The following is a 24,244-nucleotide window of genomic DNA, read 5'->3' as shown; positions in this document are numbered from 1 at the left end:
TATCCTTTGGCTACTTCCTGCTAACAACTTGCAATCATCCATTCATTAATTTATTCAACAATTAATCTTTGAATTAGTAAAAGATGTGAAACATGCTTCATTACATGTCACTTTATATATCACATTACACATGGCATATCACAACTACATACTACATGGTAACATACATGTGTATCTATTTCCTTTTGAAGGAATTCTTCCCTCAAATTGTTAGCCTGTGTTTGTTTTCCCAGTAACTCTAATAATCTATAGGAGACTTACCGCCTCTTTACATACAGTAAGTTAACATTGGGTCATCCTTTTCTCCTTACTTTAATTTTTTTTTTTAGATTATTGTGTTAAGTTTTAGAAGCTTGGTCAATTTGCACATCAAAGACCCTGCTCACTTCTCCCAGAATTCTCTATTACTTTGATCCATAAAATCACAGGTCCAGACAAAAAGAAAGAAGAAACTTTGACCTGTGATTTTATTTCCCTCCATAGTCACAGATTACAACACCCTCTGTAAAGGTATTTCTTCTCCATGTTTTCCTATAGCTTCAATGAAGACCATCTAACATGCTAGACACATCTCCCTTGGGTTCTTCCAGTATTTCAAGAGTAACATCCAGTATTTTCACACCTAGGTCTTGGTCAGTAATATGTTACAGCCTTGTTAGGTATGCCCACCGTGTGTCTTTCCACTGGCCTTTGGAGGTCCCTGTTATTTTGATTCTTCTGAGATTATGGTGTTCCATGATTTGTAGCCAGATTGTTATCACCAGGATGATATTTGTTTTTAAAGGATGGGTTTTTGTGTTAGTGAGTAGTTGGGGATCACTGAAGTCAAGACATAGTTTCCCATAAGCAATCCATGATGATCTTGTGCTGCTCAATTCTGGGACCAACTCATCTATTTTCTGGTAATACACACATGCAGACTACATATATGTATATATATGCATGTGTGTGTATGTTTACACTCAAAACTCCTAATGGACCTGCAATCTCATTGATTCAGGAGTTCCCTCCAATGATGGAAGGAACATAATCCGTGCATGTCTGTCTCCTTCCTGCTATCTTGTCCATGTTCTCCCCAAAGTTCCCCATGCAGGCTCCTCCCAGTGTGTTGGAGGCCATTCTTCCTTTCTTCTGATATCATGAGAATACCAGTGGTGCCCGTGGGCTGTTCACCTGCCATCCCTCTCTCTTGCCACGTGACCAGCCCATTTTCATGCAATTCCTTGATGAGGTCCTTCACTCCTGTTCTTCTTTGGAGCTCCTCATGGGTTCTATGTGGCAATCTACTCACACATGCTATGCACTTTTCATTGCCCTCGGTATGATGCTCACCTTTTGTTGTTTGGAGGCAGTGGTGTTCCCTATCTCATGGCCAGAGAGTAATTCAGGTAAAATGTTTATATTCGAGAGATGGGCCTTTGCTTTCATGGAAAGCTTGGGATAAGTAAAGGAACTTTTCAATTTCCTGAAAGGAATCCAGCCCACTCTCCTCCTCGATTGTCATTCTGGACCCAGCTCACTGTCCATATTTACTGTGTATCTAAGATATACTGTTGGGCAAACTCTGTAGTATGACTTTCCAGATGTATACTGAAATATGGCCAATAGATATTCTTCATCCACTTGGTCTGCCCTGTGTGAATGGACAGGAGTGATTAGAGATCTCTTTCATGAGGTTCTTCAATGCCATGGGGCTTGCTGCAATCAGCATGATATCATCCACAAACAGGAGCATCTGGAGAATCAGATCTCAGGATCCATTGGGAAGGATTCCTTCCTTGACCCTGATCATCTCAGCTGGATTTTTTGTATCACACAGGAAAATGTCTTTGGAGTGTGGTGGTGCAGCTAAGGGGCACAATGCTTAGAGCACCGGCCCTGGATTCAGGAAGACCTGAGTTCAAATCTGGCCTCAGACACTTGACACTTATTAGCTGTGTGACCCTGGACAAGTCACTTCATCCCATTGCCTTGCAAAAAAGAAAAATGTCTTTAGTGAGCATACATCTCTTATATGTATATATTAGAACATATATATGTACATGTATGCATACACAGTATATCTTCTTATATTATTCATGAACATATATACTGTAATATATAGTATATCATATGTAAATATATTCAGTGTCCCAAAAGTCTTAGTGCAATTTTGAGCTTTTGCAACACTTTGTATTATAATTATGGATATGAACTACATCAGTGACCTTCCTGCTACACGTCATGATGTGGGCAATATGAATTTTTCATCCACTTTGTTTTTCCCCCATAGATGGTTAGATGCAGCTCTTAAAAATATTACTGTGGATTTCACCAAAAAAAGTTTGTAGTACTTGTTTGTTCTGAAACACCACCACCACCACTACCAAGGTTTGCAAAGTGCTTCACAAATATTTTTATCATCACAACATCCCGAGGAGGTAGGTGCTAATGTTATCCCCATTTTCTAGATTAGGAAACTGAGGCATACGGAGGTTATGTGGCTTGCTCAGGGTCACGCAGCTAGTGTCTGAGGCTGGATCTGAACTCAGGCCCAGCTGTCTATCTACTGTGCCACCTGGTGCATCCAGAAGACCTTGCCAAACATCTCAGTCCTGAGGTTTGTACAAGGAGTAATTCATAGAAATCCTATTTGATTCCTCCTTATTAATGCCATTTTTTAAAAACTTCTGAGATGATGACTGAGAATATCCGTGAGCTCATTGCTTCCCCTATGTTCTGGGAGGCCCTGATTGTTTCCAGTATAAGCAATGAGCCCCAGTGGAGAGTATCCAGAATGACAGCGGTCTGACCATGTGGCTTCCTTCTCTGGGGGGAGCTTCGGCTGCCCCTGGCCGGGTTACCTTGAATGCTTCTACCCATAATTCTCAGCTGGAATCACTCTACAAGGTTCCTATTTTCCACTGCTTATTATTTTTCTCCCCATGAGTCCCCGAGTGTGATTCTGTCATCAGTCTTGGATGAAAGATTTGCCTAAAATCTTGCAAACAAAATTATTTTAGTCTGGATCTCTGATTTCATGAGTATGGGGAGCTCCCTGGTGTGCAAGTGCACTTTGCTGAGGCATATCAGCAATACGTCTGTAACTGATAGTCTAAGAGCGTTACCCAGGTAGGGCCTGGAGAGATTTCACAGTAGTGTTGCAAATAATTTTCAAAAATCATTAAGCACACAAAAGCGCTTGGTTTTTAATTTTGTCATTGTTCCCACCACCTTGACAATGCAGTCTGCTGTCCTTTCTGGCCCTTGGCAAATTGGAAGCCTTCCATGGTACTTCTACGATCCCCTCTCCCCTGAACCCAGAAGGGAGCAGAGTGATCCACACATGAAATTTCTTTTGGGTCTCCAGCAGGAACCTCATTAGGCTTGCATGAATTTAATTTAAGTCCTGGGGGATGGGAACTAGGGCATCAGCCCAAAGAGAGGTTTCTCCCAAATACAATCTCTTCATTTCAGAATATTTCCTCTCCTCCCTGGGTCCCATCCCTCAAGAAGGAAGTATAGCATCTTCTGGACAGTTGCGAAGAGTGCCTGATGCTGGTGTTTTCACCTAATTGGACAGCTGCTGATTTCATTGTTTGGTGGGGGTGGGAGGATAGTTTAGGAATTCCATTGACCTCTGTTCAGTTGTTTCAGTCATGTCTGACTCTTCTCAGGAAGACTTGAGTTCAAACTTGGTCTTAGACATATACCCTGAGCAAGTCCCTTAACCCTTTTTGCCTCAGTTTCCTCATCTGTAAAATGAACTGGAGAAGGAAATGGCAAATCATTTCAGTATCTCTGCCAAGAAAACCCCAAATGGGGTCACGAAGTTGGACATGACTGAAGTGACTGAACAATAACAAACTTGATTTTATGCATTTGAAAACATGATTCTGAGAAGGGGTACATTGGCTCCCCCAGATTGCCAAAGGGGTTAAGAACTCCTGCTTGAATAGTTAGCCAATGGAAATAATTAGCTCAAAGCAAAGGTGTTTTCTGTTTTTGGTTGTTTTTTTTCTTTTTTTGGGTGAGGCAATTGGGGTTAAGTGACTTGCCCAGAGTCACACAGCTAGTGAGTGTTATGTGTCAGAGGCTTGAACTCAGGTCTTCCTGACTCCAGGGCTGGTGCTGTATCCACTATGCTACCTAGCTGCCCCCAAATGTTCAGTTCAGTCATGTCTGACTCTTTGTGACCCCATTTGGAGCGGTTTGCTATTTCCTTCTCCATCTCATTTTACAGATGAGGAAATTGAGGCAAACAGGGTTAAGTGATTTGCCCAGGGTCACACAGCTAGTTAGCTCTGAGACCAAATTTGAACTCGTGAAGATGAGTCTTCCTGATTCCAGGCATTCCTCAGCATTCTATCCACTGAGCCATCAAGCTACCCAGCAAAGGTGTTTTCTGAGATGCCCTATTGCCTTGGAAAGTCTGAATCCAAAAGTTAGAACATTTGCTCCTCCTCCCTAGTCACCTGCCTCTATCTCCTGCCCCCACACCTTTGCCTGGTTTGTTCCCAGGACTGAAATGCACCTTGTCCTCCTCACTTCTGCTTGATAGAGCCCCTGGTTTTTTGGCAAAGTTCAGCTCAATTGTCAACTCATACATGATGCCTGATCCTCACAGCTGCTAGTTCAGCCTGCCCTCCCCCCAATTAAGTCATTGGTGAATTCCTTCCAGGCCTCCTGGGTACCCCCTCTTATCCTTCCATTTTCAGCTTTCTTTTGTGTACTGTCTTCTGTCATTAGAATGTAAGCTCCTTGAGGGCAAGATTCTTTCTTTTCTTGTATCAGTTTGCCCAGTGCTTGGCACAGTGCTTGGCACACGATAAACACTTAATAAATACTTGTTACCAATTTATTTTGTATATATTTAGTCTATTACAAGCATACATGGTGAATGTAAACTCCTTCAGGGCAGGCACCATTTCATTTTTGTCTCCGTACCTCCAGTGCCTATCACAGCACCTTGTACACAGTAAATGCTTGTCAATGGGCTGCCTGCTCAGTTAAGTGGAAGGTTAAACTCAGAGGTCTGTACTTGTCCCTTGGAGCACCCAGATATAGTGGTGAAAGCCTATGCTTGCTGCTCCCAGGTCAGCCTCCTGTTTTCTCTGACTCTAGGAGCAGGTTGTCTGTGGTGTGATAGGCAGGACAACCAGGAGGACATCTGGACACACTGAAACACAAGAAGAAAATTTGCTTGGTGTGCTGGGCCAGAAACGTGCTGAATCAGGGTTCTGGTGAAAACCTGCTCAGTGGAAACTCTGCCTGCTGGTGAGGAGTAACCAGCAAGGGCCCTGTCACCCAATGGGCTTGCCAACAAGTAAACTGAGTTCAGGACAGAAACTAGGACTTTCCAATTCCCTCTTCTACCTTTTTAGGGGGGAAAAGGCATTTTTAGGATGTATAATAATAGCTACCAGTTTACAAGACCATCTCCACCACACAACAACTCTGGGAGAGAGGGTGGTGTTATTGCCTCCATTTACAGATGGAAGAACTGAGGCTCTGAGAGATTAGAACTCACCCGTCCCTTGGTTCCTTGGTTAGTAAGGTAGAGATGGGACTCAAGCTGAGGTTTGGGTTTGACCAGGCTCTCAGCTCTCTTTCCACCACCTCATATTGACAAGCAGTGTAATATTGTGCAAGGAGCACTGGACCTGAGTTCAGATCCTGCCTCTGATGTTTTATTCCCAGTGTGATTGTGGGCAAGCCCCTGCTCTTTTCTGGGAAAATGAATGGGTTAGGCTAGCTGACCTCTGAGGTCCCTTCCGCTCCTAGACTAGGATCCTATGAGCCAGGTTTGAAGGCCAGCCCTGCACTCTCTGCATGACCTGGGCAAGTCGCTTCAATCCCGTGCACTTCAGTTTCCTTGTCTGTAAAATGAGGAGGTGGAACTCCGTGACGTCTGGCATTCCTTCAGCTCTTGATTTATGATCCTACCTGCGTCACCTTAAGCGAATCACTTCCTCTCTTTGGGTCTCAGTTTCCTTATATATGAAATGAAGGGCTTGGGCCAAATACCCTTTGAGCTTCCTTCAAGCCTTTGAGACATATTTGCTGTACTGTTCCCAACAGATAATATTTCATTAAATTGATACCGAATAAAGAAAAAGTTAAATTGATTTATTCTTTGAAATAGAGAAGATGTGGAGAGGGAGGTATAATTAGTGTCTTAAAATACCTGAAGGGTTGTTATAGGGAAGAGGGATTATATTTATTCTGCCAGAGGGCAAATTTTAGGATGAATAGATAGAAGCAAATTTTGACTCACCTTAAGGAAAAAATTCCTTGATATTAGAGCCATCCCAAGATGAAGGGGACTGCCTTGGGAGAGAATGAATTGGTTCTTTGTCCAAGAGTTGTCTGTCCTTATTGGAGATGGTTGTAGAATCCACTGAGGATTCAGGTTGGGGTTGGACTAGAGGTCCAACTAGAAGTCCCTTCTGTAATGATGGAGACCCACCCCCAGCCAATGGGGCTCATAGAACGAAGAGCTCAAGGCCATTCAGGTTGTCTCCCCGCTTTGAATACAAGATCTTGAGAGCGTTTTACTTTTGGTCTTTTTTTGAGTCACCAGCCCTTAGCACAGTGCCTGGTAGATAGTGGTTGTGGTTGTGGTTCACCATTTCCAGTCATGTCCAATTCTTCATGACCCCATTTAGGCTTTTCTTGGTAAAGATACTGGAGTAGTTTGTTATTTCCTGTTCCAGATCACTTTACAGATGAAGAAACTGAGGCAAAAAGGATTAAGTGACTTGCCTAGAGTCACAGAGCTAGTAAGTGTCTGAGGTCAGATTTGAATTCAAGAAGATGAGTCTTCCAAAATCCAGGCTCGGGGCTCTGTGCAGTATGGTGCCACCTAGCTGCCCCTGCCTGGTAGATAAAAGTGCTTAATAAATGCTTGTTGACTGACTTCTTTACTTGGCCACAAATTTTATTGTACTAGAATTTCATTGATTTCCCCCTTTCAATTCATCTTTATATAGGAAATAAGTCTACTTAGAATAAAAGTCCTTATAAGGAAATTCCTAGAGTGTTAAAGACAAGTAATCTCTTTATTGATGGCCCCTTAGGATTCTAGGCAATGTAGTACAGGAGAAAGAAGGCTGCCACTAAGTCAGAGGGCCGGGGTTTGATCCCAACTCTGCTCTTCCCCATATGACCCTGGGTAAGTCACTGCACCTCTGGACCTAGAAAATGAGGGGGCTGAGCTTGGTGGCCTCTGAGTTCTTGTCTAGTTCCAAATGCCACACACACCAACACACTTTTTTTAATATAATGAAGATGGACATGCTGCCCTTTAAAAAAAGTTACAAAGTAAAAGTTGTCAAAATGTTTCTGGTATTGGGCTAAAGCCTGAAATTTGGGGAAAGATGACATTTAATTGAGCCCTTCACAGAATCATAGAATGATTCACAGAATCAAGGTTTTAAATGCGTAAAATACAGGGGATTATAGAGGAAACCAATGATATTGAAATACAGTGATTGAAATATCAAAATCAGTCATTCATCAACTAGTGTTAATTAAGCAACTGTTATGTGTGATAGAACTGTGCTAAGCACTGAAGATACAAAAAAGGGCAAAAACCCAGTCCCTGCTCTCAGGGAGCTCATTATTCAGTAATGGTGAAGACCACATGCTAATAACTATGTACAAACAAACTATAAACAGGATATATCGAGGGCAGTCTCAGCAGAAAGGCGCAAAATTAAGAAAGGCATAGACCCCAGGTTAAGAATCCCCGGCCTAGAAGGTGTCTGAGGTCTCTTTCAGCTCTGATGAGTCTGATTCTATTATTAGAATAGCAATTCTGGAAATAGATTCACAACTTATCAAAATTTGAGGTATCGATGAGGTGAGAAGCAAAGCTAATTTTCTGAATGACAAAATCAGGATACAAAAAGGTTTGGTAGGGAAAGATGGGCCAGATCAAACAAGATGAAATTCCAGAGGGTTAACCATAAATAAAGTCCTGCCCTTATGCTAAAAAAGTCAATTTCAAATGGACTAGAAGGAAGGAGATTGACAGCAATTGTTCACATGACAAAGACTTAGAGATTTTCTCAGAATGTGAGCTTGGGACAACAGCTGGAGGTGACTCTGATGTTATGTTAAACCGTATTTTTTCCATCCAATTTTATTTTAATTTCAGAATTTTCCCCCTCCCATTCTCAATGAGAAGTCAAGAAAAATAAAACCATTACATATATGTATCATTAAGCAAAATAAATTTGCATATTAGCTATATCCCCCCGATCAGCAAAAGGAAGAGACAAGAAGTAGGAGGAGAAGAAGAAGAAAAGCTTTAATGTTACACTTTCAATCCATCAGTTCTCCATTTGGAGGTGGATAGCCTATTTCCTCATGAGTCCTTTGGAATTGTGTTGGTCATTGTGTTCATTAGAATTACTGAGTCTTTCAAAGTTGATTATCTTTATGGTAGTGTTATTGTGTAAACTGTTCTCCTGGTTCTGCTCATTTCACTTTGCATCAATTTGTACAGATATTTCCAGTTTCCTCATCTGTAAAATGAGTGAAACCATCCCTTTCATCATTTTTTTTTTTGCTTTTTGGTGAAGCAGTCGGGGTTAAGTAACTTGCCTAGGGTCACACAGCTAGTAAGGGTCAAGTGTCTGAGGATGGATTTGAACTCAGGTCCTCCTGACTCCGAGGCTGAAGCTCTATCCACTGCACCACCTAGCTGTCCCATCTTTCATCATCAACTGCACAATAGTATTCCACCACCATAATATACCATAACTTGTTCAGCCATTCCCCAATTGATGGGCACCCTGCCCTCAGTTTCCAGATGTTAGACTGAATTATGGAAGAATCATGTCCAGAACAAAAAAAGAGGCAGCTCAGTCATGTGTGTTCAGCTTGGGGGTGCCACACTTCAGATGGACATGTGTGTACTGAAATGCATTCGTGAGCTGGTCATTTAGGATGGTTGAGGTTTAGGAAGCCATCTCATATATTAGGAACAGCTGAATGAATTGGGGACATTTAGCCTGAGGAAGACAAAGACTGTCAGGGTTAGCTAAATATTTGAAGTGATGTCATGTGGAATGAAGGTCAAACTTATTCCATGGAGCTCCAGGCAACAGAGCTGAGACCAGTTTGGGTGGAAGGAGATGAACATATCTTGCCATTTTTTTCAGCCACAAAGCAAAAGTTAGCAAAACTTTATGGCATAGAGTTTCAGAAAATGGGGAATCATGGACTGGATCTAGGAAGCTGAAATTTTATGAGGATAAAGGGAGGCAGATCTTGGCTTCATTTTAGTAAGTACTTCCTAACTGGGAATGCTGTGCAACAAGGAGCCTTGTGAGGTGAAGTAGTGATTTGTATGCAAGTATTCAAGCACATATTGGATGACCTGCTGCCAGGGAAGTTGTTGGGGGATTTGTGCATCTAGAGAGAGATTGGACTATATGACTTCTAAGCTCCTTTCCAGTTCTTTAATTCTACAGCCCACCAGGAATTTCTTCCTCTTGGTCAGAAAGTAATGGGGAAATGCTGCTTCATTGCAATATTTGTTAGATTGTTTTCTGATTCCCCTCCAGAATTAGGTGGTATGACAGGTGTTGGACCATGCCTAAGGACCTGCTGTGTTCTGGGTGCTGTCCAAGGTGCTGGAGACACAGAGACAAAAACACAGCAGCTGTCTATTGACCAAAGAATTTACCTTCCAATGGGGGAAATGACAAGTACACAGATAATTGTTTACAAAAAAGTATGCATAGTAAATAGAAAGCAATTGTTTTGGGACCAAGAGCAGGAACAGCTGGAGGGAGGGGAAGGAGGTCAGGAAAACCCCTTTTCTGTAGGAGGCAGCCCTTGAACTGAGCTTTGAAGAAATCTGAGAGGGAGAATAATTCCATATTTGGAATGACAGGGTCTGCATTCAAATCTTAGCTTTGCCACTTACTGAACTGTGTGACCTGGACCAAGCCACTGCATCTGTGCCTCAGTTTTATCAGGGGCTTGGATTGGATGGCCTCCACGGTCTTTTATAGCTCTGACATACTATGAACATCAGAGATTAAAAAAAAAAGAAGACATAATACAGTAAACTTTCCCATAATTTTTTTAAGTTATGAAAAAAATGATCAACATGTTTTTTATTGGACTAAAACTGGAAAATGTGGTGATAAAGCAGTTGTGTCTTCACCAGTTCTCGTTTTATTTGGGGAAGGAAAATTAAAAAAAAAAAGATCAATTTGCAATTGTGACTCAGGGCCCAAAACTCCCTTCAAAGCTCAGATGATGGACCACCTTGTAAACGAAGCTTTCCTGAACTCCTCCCTTTTGTGAATGTTGACACTTCCCCCTCCCCCTTCCAATTCCTTCCCCCCCACCCTGCAAAATTGTGTTCACACATGTTCTCCCCTGAGACAATGTAAGCTAAGCCGGTTTCATTTCTGACTTTGCATCTTTGGTGTCTAGCACAGAGCGTGGCACATAGTAGGTGCTTAGTAAATGCTTGTTGGTTTTTGCACCTGTGGTCTATATGACAGAAGAGGGAAAGGAAAGAAACACGGTGTGATCACATAAATAGATTGAACTGCATTCAAAACGACATTAATGTCACTGATGCCACCTAAGGCATGTCGATTATTTCCAAAGGGGAGGCTTTGGACTGGTAGGTAAGAGCATGAGGTCATAGCTATGGAGCTCTAAGATGACCTTGGAAGTCATCTAATACAATGCTCACATTTTACAGATTAGGAAACTGAGGCTGAAAAGGATGAAGTGACTTGCTCAAGATCACACAGGCAAGTTGAGCATCAGAGGCAAGTTCTGAATTCAGGTTCTTTGTCTTCAGAGCCAGCGTGCTTTCCACTGCCCCACACAGCTTCTGATTTTTTTACAGTACTGCTAAAAAACAAAGAAGACTGAATTAGGCTCTGTAAAGTCTTGGATCTTTTAAATGAAAGTTGTTGCCTACTATTATTATTTTAAAACATTTTTGCCTAGTTTTTTTAAAAAACAAATTTGTAGTAATTTCACATTACAATATTTGACTCAGAGATGCTTTTCCTGAAATATCTGACAAAACAAGTTTGGTTTTTCAACACGGGGGCCAGGTCCCTACAGCGACGCATGACCCTTTGTGTTCTCACCTGTTCTTTCTGTGTTCCCCACAGGTAAATATGTGTATCAGCCCATGACCCCCGTAGAACAGCTTCCAAGCACCGAGATTCCTGCCAAACCCCGAGAGCCCACCAACACCATTCAGATCTCCGTCTCCCTCGTGGAACACTTCTTGAAATTTGCATCCGTCTTCCGGCCTCCCCTGCCCCGTGACTCCCCGAGGTATTGCACGATTTCCGACCTCTTCATCGACAGCTATCAAGTCAAGTGCATCAATGGAAAGATGTGCTATGTGCAGAAGCAGCCCCTGGCCCACCCCCACCCCACGAGCCCCGAGGAGGTCTCTGCACACGATGCCTTAATTTCAAAAGAGAGCAATACACCAAAAATAAATCACTGCTCTTCTCCTTCGACCTCTGAGGACTCGGGGATCAATGCGATTGGGGCTCACTACATGGAATCCTGTGATGAGGACACAGAGGAAGGGGCAGAGCTGAGTTCAGAAGAAGATTACAGTCCAGAGAGCAGCTGGGAGCCAGATGAATGCACCCTTCTGTCTCCGTCCCAGTCTGACTTGGAAGTCATCGAAACAATAGAAACCACCGTGTGAGACACTAGCAGGGAACCGCAGCACAGGGATTGTTGCTGGAGAAGCTTTGGCCACCACCTCTAATCCATTTCTCCCCTCCACCGCAGTGGACATTTTATACTGTGTCCCGAACCTCCGAGAACTTGTAACGCCCTCCGTGGGTCCCCTGGTTCGCTTCTCTGCCTGACAGAGCACTCTCTCTGAAGCTTATAATCACATTCTAGTTTTCTTACTTTACAGTTATGTTTGGTGTCCCACGTTGCGGCCCTCTCTTATTTAGTCATGATTACAAAGCATCATGAAGACTTTTATAAGAACTCCTTGAGTGCAAAGGAGACATTGTGTATCCTTTACATGGTCAGCCTTCTGGCCTCATCTCGCTACTTATCCACGATGTGATCCCAGTAAATAGCCATTCACCCTGCCCTCTTCATCCCCAAAGCTAGTTCTATTCTAGCCAACCTGTTTTGTTCCAGTCACTCCTCCCTCCCCCAAAGGCCATGTTGGTTTTCAAAGTGGCACCAAGATGGTGTTGGGGGCCTAGAGCCAAGTCCCGTATCTGCCATAGTAGAGACCAGCCATAGCTGGTCATTGAGCTAGGTCCTGACCAGCTCCTGGAGAGGTAAGAGGGACAGTAGAAGGTGGATATCTGGGATAGACATCTGTTCCCCTGGCTGCAATCCATACATGTCACCTCATGTTCCATATGGGAATATGGGGGTGGGGGAGAGCCCTGTCCGGACCGCTAGTGTCCCAGCAAGAACCACATTTGTCTTCTTGACCAAGCAGAACACATATCCTTAGAGTAATATAACCCTAGTCTTTGCTAATTTTGGAGAAAGTGGACAGTGGTGAATCTTAAATCTTTGTATATTTCTAAGGGCTTGGCTGCCCAGTATCATCCTGGCCTCTCTCTTCTTTCCCCTTAAAATCTTGGGAAGAATTTTTAGGAAGCTGTTTAGGTGCACTTAGCTTTCATGATTCATAGATTCACAGAGGTCAAAAGGGCCTTAGAAGTCACCAATCTAACCTCCTGCATTTGATGGATAAGGAAACAGAGGCTCTGCTTTGGCAAAGCAACCGGCCCAGGTCACAGCTATTTAATGGCAGAACTAGTCCCAGGGCCTTTCTTCTGCCCCCTATTAGAATTTATCCATGAAATGTAAAATGAATAAGCCTAAGTGGGCACAGCCATGAGGAGGTGAGGAATGAATCCCAGAGGGCTGATCTAACCCTACTTCATTGGATAATAATGGGAAGATTGAAAACAGCTTTGGTGAAATTAAGACAAAGCAGTTTGATGCATGGAATTTTAATGCAAATTCTAAAACCATTAAAATTGTGTTCTGAGAATTCAATCTAACTCCTTTCTGTTGAGCAAACATTAATTAACTTAATTTAAGGCCCACTCTAGGTGAGACACTGTTAGGTGTCAGGGATACCAGATGAAAACCAACGGTCCCTTTCTTCATGGAACATATTGTGTCCTGGGGGAGGGGGGTTGTATTATGTAGATAGATAAATGTAATGCAGGGTAAGGTGTGAGGGAGGCAAAGTGATCTATGAACATTAGAGGAGGAAGGAAGTATGGAGGGAAGATCAGGGAACGCTTCATGGAGGAGGTGCATTTGGGCTGAGCCTTGAAGGAAGACCATAGAATGTTAGTGCTGGCAGAGAACTTAGAGACTAGCTGGTCTAAACCCCTCATTTCACAGAATTAGAAACTGAGGCTCAGAGAAGGAAAGAGATTTGCCTATGAGAGAGATTTAGACAGGCAGAGGTGCATGTGAGGGTATTCCAGGCATAGGGAACAGCCTATGGTAATGTCAGGAAGTGGGAGATGAGCAGGACGAGATTGAGAAGCTGAGTTTAGCTAGAATTCAGTCAGTGGAATGGAGTAAAAGGAAAAAAAAGACTAGAGAGGGAGGCTAGAGCTAGGTGGTGGGAGGGCCTGAAATGTCAAGCTAAGAAGAAAAGATTTTATGAAATACTCTTACATTTTTTCACTCACGTATTATTCATTTTTTGGTATGCTTTCTCCCCCTGCAAGAATAGCCATAGAGTTCAAAGAGAATTTCTATTTTAATTTCTGTTCCTTCAAAGAAACTTTGAAGTTTCTTCCCAATAGCCTTTCATATAAAATATTTGTCATTTCTCCATATTGGTCAAGAATTGGAGAAATTTCTAACATGGCGTCAGTGGCCAGAGGATGGATGATCACTGTTGACAATGGGGAAGCATTCTTTGGCCTCGTCTCTTCTGCCACAGTACAGACCAGCCATACCTGGTCATTGGGCTAGGTCCTAATCAGCTCCTGGAGATGTAAGAGGGGCAGTAGAAGGTGGCTATTTGGGGGAGACATCTGTTCCCCTGGCTGAAATCCATACAGGTCACCTCATGTTCCATGTAGGAATACAAGGGTGGGGAGAGCCCTGTCTGGACTGTCCCAGCAAGAGGCGCATTTGTCTTCTTGACGCATATCCATAGAGTAATATAATCCCTAATATAACAGGCAGTTCGGGACCACCTGAGCAGGGGTTCATCAGTATTCAAGTCTCTCTCTCTCTCTATCTCTCTCTCCTCTCTCTCTCTCTCTCTCTCTCTCTCTCTCTCTCTCTCTCTCTCTCTCTCCTCTCTCCTCTCTTTCTCTCTCTCACTCTCTGTCTCTCTCTCTGTCTCTCTCTCTGTTTCTCTGTCTCTATCTCTGTCTATTTGACTCTCTCAATTTTATGTCAGTTTCCATTTTAAGAGACGAGAAAATGTCTGTGGTTTTATCCTCATTTTCCATTAAGTTTTTCTTCCCTTCTAATTGTTACTTAAAGGAATCTCAGATGTTAACTAATGTAACCTCCCCCCTCCCATTTTACAGGTGAGGAAACTGAGGCTTATAACTTCTCTTCTGGTCAAAGATTTCTTAGAGGTCATCCAGTCCAACCCCCTCACTTTTACAGATGAGGAAACTGAGATTCAAAACTCCTGCCCTCTCCCCTCTCCTTTCCCCTCCCTTCACTTCTCTTCCTCTCCATCTCTCCCAGAACTCTGCTTTCTGAGCTTCATGAACACCATTCATTCTTTCTGTAAGCCAGCCACCACCATTCCAAGGAAAAATCCACTAGGTCCTTCAGGCACCAAGGCCTCGGCAAGGCTTGGAACTGGATTCCTTCCTTTCCTGATTACAGAGGGTGGGCTCTTGCCCAATCTGCTTTGATGCTCACAACGGCCTTGTATAAGAGGAAAACAGCGGGGTAGGAAGAAAGAGAGGCTGTTTTCCTTTGAAACCAGTATTAATAAGACCTTCCTCTATTCTATCAGAGATGCAGCCAAAACCTCCCACTGCTGTGTCCAGTGGCCCAAATGTTTGCTGTTTGCTGCCTAGAAGCATGTCATAGGAAAGGAGGGATCCTGTAGATTGTGTGATAGTGCCGCTCAGGGCTGGAGCCAGGCTCTGAGATGTAGCCAAGCAGCTGACAGGCTCTGTCCTGGTGGAAAAAGCATACCAGGAGTCAAAGGAGACCTGGATTCAAAGTCTGCCTCTGGTTCTTACGAGCTGTGCAACTCTGGGGCAAGTCACTAAACTCTCTGAGCCTCAGTTTGTCCATCTATAAAATAGGGATGAAACCAATAGCACCTACCTCACAGGATTGTTGTGAGGTAATAAAAATAAGGTATTTTCAGCAGATGTTAAAGTGTTCTGTTAAGGTCAGCTATTAGTACTTCCTCCCTTAGAGCTGGCTGCCTGTAAAAACAAGCAAGAGCTGTCCTGCTGTGACTCTGGAGCCTGAGACAGATTTCTGCTGGCCACATAACCTGCCTCCCTCACAACTCTCTAGTCACACCTGGGGCACTTCTGGTCTCTGGGGCAAAACCCCGCTCAGCTCTGAGTAACCTTGCCAACTAGCCTCTGAAGAGCTGTTAGCCCACATGCCCATGCCAGTGAATGGTATGGCAATATTGTGGGCATCACCCCACTACTGCTTACACTAGAAGGGACCTCAGAGGTCAGTTCATCTAGCCAGTGCCTCATACCCTGGGCCATCAGTAGCCACCTGGCCCCCAAAGGGGAGCCAGCTACCTGGCCTTCAACTGACAAGGTAGACTACAGCTGGAATAGAAAGAAGAAACACACACATACACACACACACACACACACACACAACCAAACAATGTTGCTAGTTCTGGGTCACACGTGGACTTTAGGTTAGTCCGGCAGCTGACCTATCCTAGATTGGAAATATTTGAGACTCATACCTGAGTCCCTGGTTTTAAACACTTTTACTGCCAGAGAAACCAACCACATTTTTGACAATGCGGGTTGGTTTTGTTTTTTGTATTTTTATTTTTGTTTTTTATTTTTTTTGTCTGAATAGGAGCGGCCAACAGTCACATGAAACATCGGCACCCAGTCTTTGTGGAATCCAAGTTCACTGAGGTTCCCATGGTCTTTTTACAAACATAAGGCATAATTGGTCAGGGATCAATTTCTCCTCTCTACATAACGTTGGAGAAAAAGCCTGTGATCCTGGTTGTCAGACACAACTAGGTCCTCAAACATCCTAAATATACCTTTTAAATAAGCACAATGCAAAGATTGTTTTCCCTGGGTCCAATCACTGTGTTAAGAATTCTCCCATGCACGGGGAGAAGGGGCTCGGGTTCCAGAGGCAAGTGACCTGAGGACACATCCAAGTGTGTATTCTAGGGCTAACCTTGAAGCCCTTTCTGTTCTGTATTGCATGAGAAACCTTACCTCTGTATTCTTAATACTACAGCGCTAATTTGTATAAACCTATTTATCGGCACTTTAGAAAACCTTTAGTCTGTAGGAACAGACCACAATTCACGATCTTGATGCCACGTGGGGAGATCAGAGAGCTAAGCAGTTTGGGTTTCTTTGGGTGGGAATCCAGGATTTTGCCAGTTGGCAGGCAAAAGGCTGAGGCTGGGTGGGTTATTTCCTGTGGCTTCTGCAAAGACCTTTGGTCTCCTGCTTACCAAGCTGGTACTAAAGCTGTCTGGTGGGAGATTATAAAGAAGCAATAATATGTGAGTTTTATCTTTTTAAGTAACCTCAGCCTGTTTTTAAATTTCTGAACAGTTTGCTCATAGCTTTTGTAAGAGAAAATGATAATGGAGAAGTGGGTTACCACTTCTTTCCTAGTAATTAATTCTTAGATTCAATTAAACACATTACAATTCACCAAGAATTGATTATCTACTCTGTGCCAAGCACTGTGCTAGGCTGGGGATACAAAGACAGACAATGTATTCCCCGTCAGCAAGGAGCTTACGTTCGATTGAAGGGAAGGACACAAACACAGCTAAATAAATACAGAATAATTCAAAGTAAATACAAAATAATTTCAAAGTGTGGGTGGATGGGGAAACACCAACAAGTGGGGATGGAGAGAAGTCAGGAAAGGCCTCTTGTAGGAGGCATCAGGGACATTTATTAAGTGCCTGCTGTATATGTAAGGCACTGTCCTAGGCACTGGGTATATAAGATGGAGATGACAGTATACTTCTCTCAATACTTTACAGGGTAAGGACAATGGGGTTCCCCGGGAACACGATTAATACAAAAGAGGCAGAGTCAGGGTGATATAATGGATAGAGAGCCTACCTCTTCCCCTCCCCCAACCCAAAAGACCATTTTGGTTCTAAAGGTGATGCTAAGATGATTCTGGGGGTCCTAGAGCCAAGTCCAAGACTGGAGTCACTAGAGCTCGGGCTGCCACAGTACAGACCAGCCAACTTTGGAGTCAAGAAGATCTAGGTTCCAATTTTGCCTCTGAAACAGCCTGGTTTGTGGGACCCTGGGGAAGTCATTGAACTCCAGGAAACTCTAAGAGTATAAATTGCAGAAAAGGTACAAAGGGGGTTCCCTCATCTGGGGGCTCCCTATGCCCGTGAAATTGAATAAAAGGACAATGTAATGGAGAGATCCAAGTAAAGCACTTTGAGAAATTTGAAGATGGGGTGGGGAAATTTTTTGCTTGGGGAGGAGGGAGAGAGAAACGTCCTAGAAGGGACAATATCTGAGTTGAACCTTTAAAGAAGAGGGTGGGTGGGGTGCAGAGGGACAGATCTTCAATAGAGACTGGAAAAAACTGAAAACCTCCCCTATTGCTTCATATGTACACATGTATTACTAATATGTGCACATGGTTAGTACTTTTGTAGAACAACAATAAATAACAATAATAATGCTTTGAAACCATACCTGGTATTTTTGTCGTTGAAATGAGAATTTGAGAGAGCCTGGATGCCGCCTTGAACCATTGGTTCAAGCTTGACAGAGATCCAAACCCCTCCCCTCTCCAATGCAGCGGCAGTGCTAAGGCACCCTTTTAGTCCAGATAAATTTAGGGCTATTAGCACTCCCATCCCCCTCCACCCTTCACTTCTTAGTCTATTTGAAACATCAGAAACCTGGCACCTGACAGTTGCCCCCCAAAAATCTTTATGGGAATGAATTCTCCCTTAGTGTAGGAAGGATGGAATCAAACAATTTTAACCGTTGTCAAAATACCCATGGTCTGTGCTACTAAGCAAGACAAAAAAAAAATAGCCAAGATGTGTTTCCAAATCAAATCATATCTGAGTAAAATACAATTCCAGGCTATCAGCCTTCCCCCATGTTGCTTTCCCCTTCTTATTGGTCCTATCCCCTACGATTCTTTTTTTTTTTTTGGTGTGTTCATTTTATTTAATAATATCCATACAATGTTATTACCATGGAATGTAAATTCATTTTAAGCATTCGAATTCCACAAGTGTAACAAAGCATTATTTAAAAATGTCAACATTTGTGTAAGGAGAATGCTGCCCATAATGTGATAAACCATCAAATCTAAAGGACTGTGATATATTTTTCAGTTGGACATGACTCTTACAGAGAAAACACAATACTGCCCCTACTATTCTTAAATGCTGTGTTTACTCCACACCAGCAGGAGCCAGGAAAAGAAAGGACCTTTTAAACCAGTTAACAATGTCCCTGAAGAAAGTGTGAACCAGAAAGTTTAGAGAGAGAGAGGCCAGCACTGTTTTGGGTTCAGCACGCTGAATACAGCCTTTCTCCCCATGGATTGGGGAGATGGGGTACGGTGAGCAGTGGAGTGTTAAGTTGGATAGAAAAACAGAACTTTTTAAAAAAAATTGCAGTTAAAAAGCAATTGGGTTCCCCCTCCCCCATTATTGTATTGGGAGTGTTGTGAATTCCCAGATATTGGAGCAATGATTTTTTAGAGTATTTGCCATTTGAGGAATCATCCAAACCACTTTTCCCAATAGCTCAGATAAACAAAGTAGAGTCACTGGGGTGAGGAGTTTTTCTTCTGCAAAACTGGGAGCACAGAGCATTATCGGCTCAGAATGGACGGGACGATCCAAAAGGCCGGCCAGCCAGAAGACTTAGTGCTGCGACAAGGCTTTCGGATCCTCATTGTGTCTGTATCCACTTTTCTAAGCTGTTTCTCTACTTGTAATGGCCGGGTCCTGTGCTGTTTTTTCTAACAATCTGTCTGAGTCAGAAGCACAGCGTTGACCAGTCCACTTCTGTATTTTCCTAAAATTATATTTGATTTTCCTACAGCTAGCTCAACTGTTTCCTTTCTGTATTCTACTATAGGAAAGTAACTGCCTTGTAAAATAAACCTTTTTTTTTCCTTCTTTTTATGAGCACACACTTGTCATTTGGGGGGTATAGAAGATGAGGGCCACCCTGGTGTCCAGACACAGCAGTGCTTTCAAAGTCAAAGGATCATAGATAGGATCAAGGATTTAAAGCTGGAAGGGACCCAGAGGTCATCTAATCTCACCCTTTCACTTTACAGATGAAGAAACTGAGGGTCAGGGAGGGCAGTGGCAGAGCTAGGATTTGGACCCCTGCCGCCAAATCCAGCATTCTAACCCTGTGCCAGGAGACCAGGAGACTTGCATGACCTTGGGCAAGTCATTTTACCTTTCTGGGCCTCAGTTATCTCCTCTGTAGAAAAAGGGGGTTGAACTAGATGACCTTTGAATCTGAAGACCACCTCCCAAATGGAAAAGGGGTGGGAGGTTTGGTCCCACAGTGGAGATTTCCTTCAGGTGAGGGTTGGAAGTTCTGGCAATGAAGATAGTTTAATCCACAGAGGTCATTTAATTCCAAGGAGATGTACCAGGTTCAATCTAAAACGTCAGTGGAATGCCAAAAGACACCTTTGCATGGTGCTAGATCAACCCCTTGGTGGGAGGGGGGTGTTTATGATCCAAGGGAGACTGATCCCAGCATTTAGTAAGAGCCTGTTATTTGCAGGCGCTGTGTTATGGGACACAAGGATGGAAGAAAAAACAGTCTTGAACCTCAGAGCGCTTCTCTTTTACTTGGGAGGATATGACATATAAACAGATAAGTACTTGTAGCCCAGGGTGCCCCAAGGACTGGGCTGGACCTTGGGCCTGACCTTGGAAGCCTGATCCCACGAGGAGTAGTTGTACTCTGGCTCAATGCCCCTGCCCTGGACAGTAACTCTAGGGAGATAGCCAGAATGAAGCTTGGTTACAGCTTGGGTCTAGGTTTCCCCCATATAGCAAAAACAAGGGCCCCAGCTTCATACAAACATTCAATATGTAATATGGTTGTTGGGTATGGAACAGGCTTTATGTCATTGCCACAGAAAACACATACGATGCAAAGGTTGTCAGCAGCCCATAAATGAAACATTCAAACAGCCCTTTAGACCCCAAAGGGAAGGAAAACACCCTTAGTGGAAATGGAACAAACATTTCCCCTCACATGGTCCCAACTGGCTAGTGGACTTAATTTTTCCCCTGCCTGGAAATCCTTTCCTTCTTTCAGAAGCCCACAGTTAATAAAATCTTCCTTTAGGTGGTGGGTGATTAAATGCTGGAATTCAGGATTAAATTGGGATTGAGATTACCTTTGGGTGGGGAGAGGGGTAGTTCCATGGGACCACATCAAAGTGGGCACTACTCAGGACATCTCTCTTCTTTGGCTGGATTCTGATATCATGCTGCTTGGGAAATTAAAAATCCCCCTTCTCCCAGGAGGAATGGCGTCCTTGAAAACCCTCTCATGTCACATGAAGACATGAGAATACAAATGCCACGTGCTTCTGCTGTAAATCCCCATTACAACTCCTGGGGTATGTGCATGTGTATGTGGTATTAACCCTGACCCTAACTCTTCTTTCTGCCTTTACTATTTGTTCTTACATCAGGCCATGCAAGGAAAGTGGAGGGGGCTAAAAAAAAATGGCTAAGTTAGTGTCTCAGATCCCTTTTATTCTCCATGGGGAGGGGACAGTTATTCTAACAATATTTCACACACACACACACACACACACACACACACACACACACACCCCACTGTGAGACACCAACCGTTTTGGAGGCTGCACTGGTCACTGGAGACCAATCAGAAGCATCGTCTCTGTCCATTTAGCAAGGTACCAAGTTGCACGCCCCACTCCATTTGAGAGACCCTTCCCACAACTCACCATGCCTTGGAGTCCCAAACTGAGAGTGAACTCAGATCAAACACTTTACAAATATCATCTCATTTGACCCTTCATGGAATCAGTCCTGGGAAGTAGGTGCTATTATTATTATTCCCATATGAAAGAGAAGGAAAATATGGCAGAGGGGCCCCAGTTAGACTAGACTGGCTCACTGTGGGCCCTGGACCCTGGAATAGCCATGGATTCCTGATCACTGGGGACTCAGCCAATCCTGCCCATACATAACCAGGAAGGTGCTGGTGGTCAGCACCACTGCCCAAATGCTGAGTGATTCAAAGACTTTCCCAAATTTCTCCAGGAAAAAGTGTGTTTGTTTTTCTTAAACATCCCTCAGGGACCAGATGGGAAAATACTGACCCATCTAGGCTTTTTTCACTGAGGTTGGTTCCCACAGGGTGGAATATAGTCAATTCTGATGCCTTGCTAGGGACTTTGTGTCTGTTTCAAGATGAACTCTCACATGGGTGGTACCAAACAAGGTGGAGACTCAGTACTGGGGGAAACTCCCTCTCTCTGGTAGAAAAGCCAGGAGCTGCAGGAAGCCAGCTTCTGGGATTCAGATTTAATCAGAAAAGCAAAACTCAGGATATGACCATCATGCACACAGACAAAGGTATTACTATCAATGAGATCGAGAATACAACCACTGTCCATTATGTGGGGATAAATGTAAAGTTTTATGTTTGGGTTCAAGAAATCAATTGCAAAAATACAGGATGGGGGAAAGACTAGTTAGAGAATCTAGTTGGTGTGAGAAAGACCTGGGGGTTTAATGGACTCAATATGTGTCATTAATGCTGATGCAGTCTGGTCTTTTGAGCTACTGTGATTCTAGGCTGCAATAATGGAAGCTGTGTTCAGAAGGAGGGAGAGGAGAGTTTCACCCACCTTTGCTCTGACCACTTCTTCAGTATTCTGTCCCTTTCTGGCTGCTACATTTTAGGAAGGACATTGACAGACTGACTCATGCCCAAGTGAAGGAATTTGGGATAGTGAGACAACTGGAATTCCTATACTATCATTATTATCATCAACAAGCATTTATTAAGTGCCTACTATGTGCCAGGCACTGGAGATTCAAAGATGAAAATGAAACAGATCCTTCCATTGGCTTGGAAAAGAGAAGGTTTAGCAGGAACGTGATAGCCCCTTTAGATGTTTAAAGGGCTGCAGAGTCAGATTTAGGTTCGGAATAAGGAAAAACTTCCTAATAATTAGAGCTGTCCAGAAGGTGAGTGGAGCTGCCTCAGTAGTGAGTTCCACACACTGGGTGTGTCAGGAGTATTGTGGCCCTCGGTGTTCCTTCAAGCTCTAAAGTCCTTGTCTGGGATTCTAGGTTGGGATGCAGGTGAGAAAAGGAGTAAGGGTGCAAACCTCACCTAACTGGAATTCAGTGGACAGTCTCACCTATCCTGAGTATGGCCACTTAGTGACTCCCAAAATCTATACCTCTAACCCTAAACCCTCCCCAGAGCTCTAGGTCCATATTGCTTATTGGGTCATGCCACCTGAATGTCCCACAAGCACCTCAAATATAAGGTGCAAAACCAAACAGTCTGGCAAAGTTGGAGAGGCCTGGCTTCAGGTCCTGTCTCTCACGTACAGACTGTGTGACCCTAAGCAGATCACCTCTCGGAGCCCCAGACAAGGGGCTGATCTGTCTCCCTGGGAGTTAGCTCCCTATAGTGATAAAATGACAGGTCTAATAAAAAAAAAAACAAAACCAAAAACCGTCATCTCCCCCTTTGGCCGCTCCCTGCCCCCTCCCCTCCCACCCCCCCCTCCAGCTTCTCTATTTCTGTCAGTAGAACTGCCACCCTCCTCCTCACACCTGCTACCTCAGACCCACTTCACCTCTCCCTTTGCTCTCGTCCCCCACGTTAAAGCAGCTGCTGAGCCAGCCCTGACAGTATCCCTCCTTCCCTTCCCTGGAGCATCTGTCCCCATCTACCCTGGCTGCTGAAGCCTTCCCAGCTTCCCATCTAGCTCCCCTGGGGCTCAGCTCCGCGTCCCCTCCTCCCCTCTGGAACTAGACCATTCCCACGGCCGGCCTCCTGACTGGCTTTCCTGCCTCCAGGCTCCTCCCTCTTGGCTTCATCTTTCACACAGTTGCCTTTGTTATCTCCTGTGGGTGTTGTTCCCCTCATACTGACCCCCCAAAACCTGTGGTGGTACCCCAGGGTCAGATGAACAAGACTTTGCTCTCAGGGCCCTCCACATCTACCTGCACATGGGCTCTGGAGTCAAAGGACCCGGGTTCAAATTTCACCTCTAACACTTACTACCTGCATAATCCAGGGGCATTCACAACCTCCCTGGGCCCGGGTTTCATCAGGCAGTGGGCAGGGGGGAATGGACTAGATGGTTTCTAAAATAGTTGGGCAGCCTGAGTTCAAACCCTACCTCAGACATGTACTAGCTGTGTGACCTTGGGCTAGTCACTTAACCTCTGCCTCAGTTTCCTTATCTGTAAAATGGGGATAATGTTCATTATCTTCCAGAGTTTTTGTGAGAAGTCAAATGAGATAGCACATATCAAAAGTGCTTTGCAATCTTTAAAGTGCTCTATAAATGCCCAGTATTGTCATTATGATTCAGAGGTCCCTTCCACCTCTGATTCTATGATCCAACCTTTCTGGTCTCATCTACTACCCTACATTGCAACCCCAGCCCCTTTTCATTCTAGTGCCTTCCCTCTGTTAATTCTTTCCTATTTACTTCCCATTTATTATGTTATTTTATCATTATTTAGCTTGCTTTACATATGTTTTCTTGTTGTCTCCCCCACTAGACTGGAAGTTCCTTGAGGGCAGGGGCTGTCTTTTGCCTCTTTTTATATCCCCAGCACTTAACACAGCAAACAGTAGGCACTTAATAAATGTTTATTGAGTTGAAGCAAATTGGGTCATTCACCACTTCCTCATCCCCTGCCTTCACTCCCCTTGTTCTCAGCCTGAAATAGAATTTCCTCAGCTCCTCGGACTCAACCTTTTGAAGCCACTTCTTGCTTTCAGGGCCCAACTCCAGTCTGGCCTCTTCCCTGAAG

General features: G+C 43.9%; 1 protein-coding gene across 1 annotated transcript in view; it reads left to right on the top strand.

Annotated features, from left to right (window-relative positions):
- Nucleotides 1-13,027, top strand: part of CUNH3orf70 (chromosome unknown C3orf70 homolog) — a 49,254-nt gene extending 36,227 nt beyond the window's left edge. The window contains exon 2 of the mRNA XM_027875363.1: nt 11,139-13,027. Within this exon, the coding sequence (XP_027731164.1) occupies nt 11,139-11,695 (557 nt within the window). The 3' untranslated portion in view covers nt 11,696-13,027. The remainder of the gene's footprint in view (nt 1-11,138) is intronic.
- Nucleotides 13,028-24,244: the final 11,217 nt, after the last annotated feature.

Source organism: Vombatus ursinus, unplaced genomic scaffold (genome assembly GCF_900497805.2).
Source record: "Vombatus ursinus unplaced genomic scaffold, bare-nosed wombat genome assembly UNPS02014808.1, whole genome shotgun sequence".
In the NCBI taxonomy this organism is placed as follows: domain Eukaryota; kingdom Metazoa; phylum Chordata; class Mammalia; order Diprotodontia; family Vombatidae; genus Vombatus; species Vombatus ursinus.
Note: the sequence above shows the minus strand (reverse complement) of the source record. Positions and strands in the feature narration are given on the sequence as shown.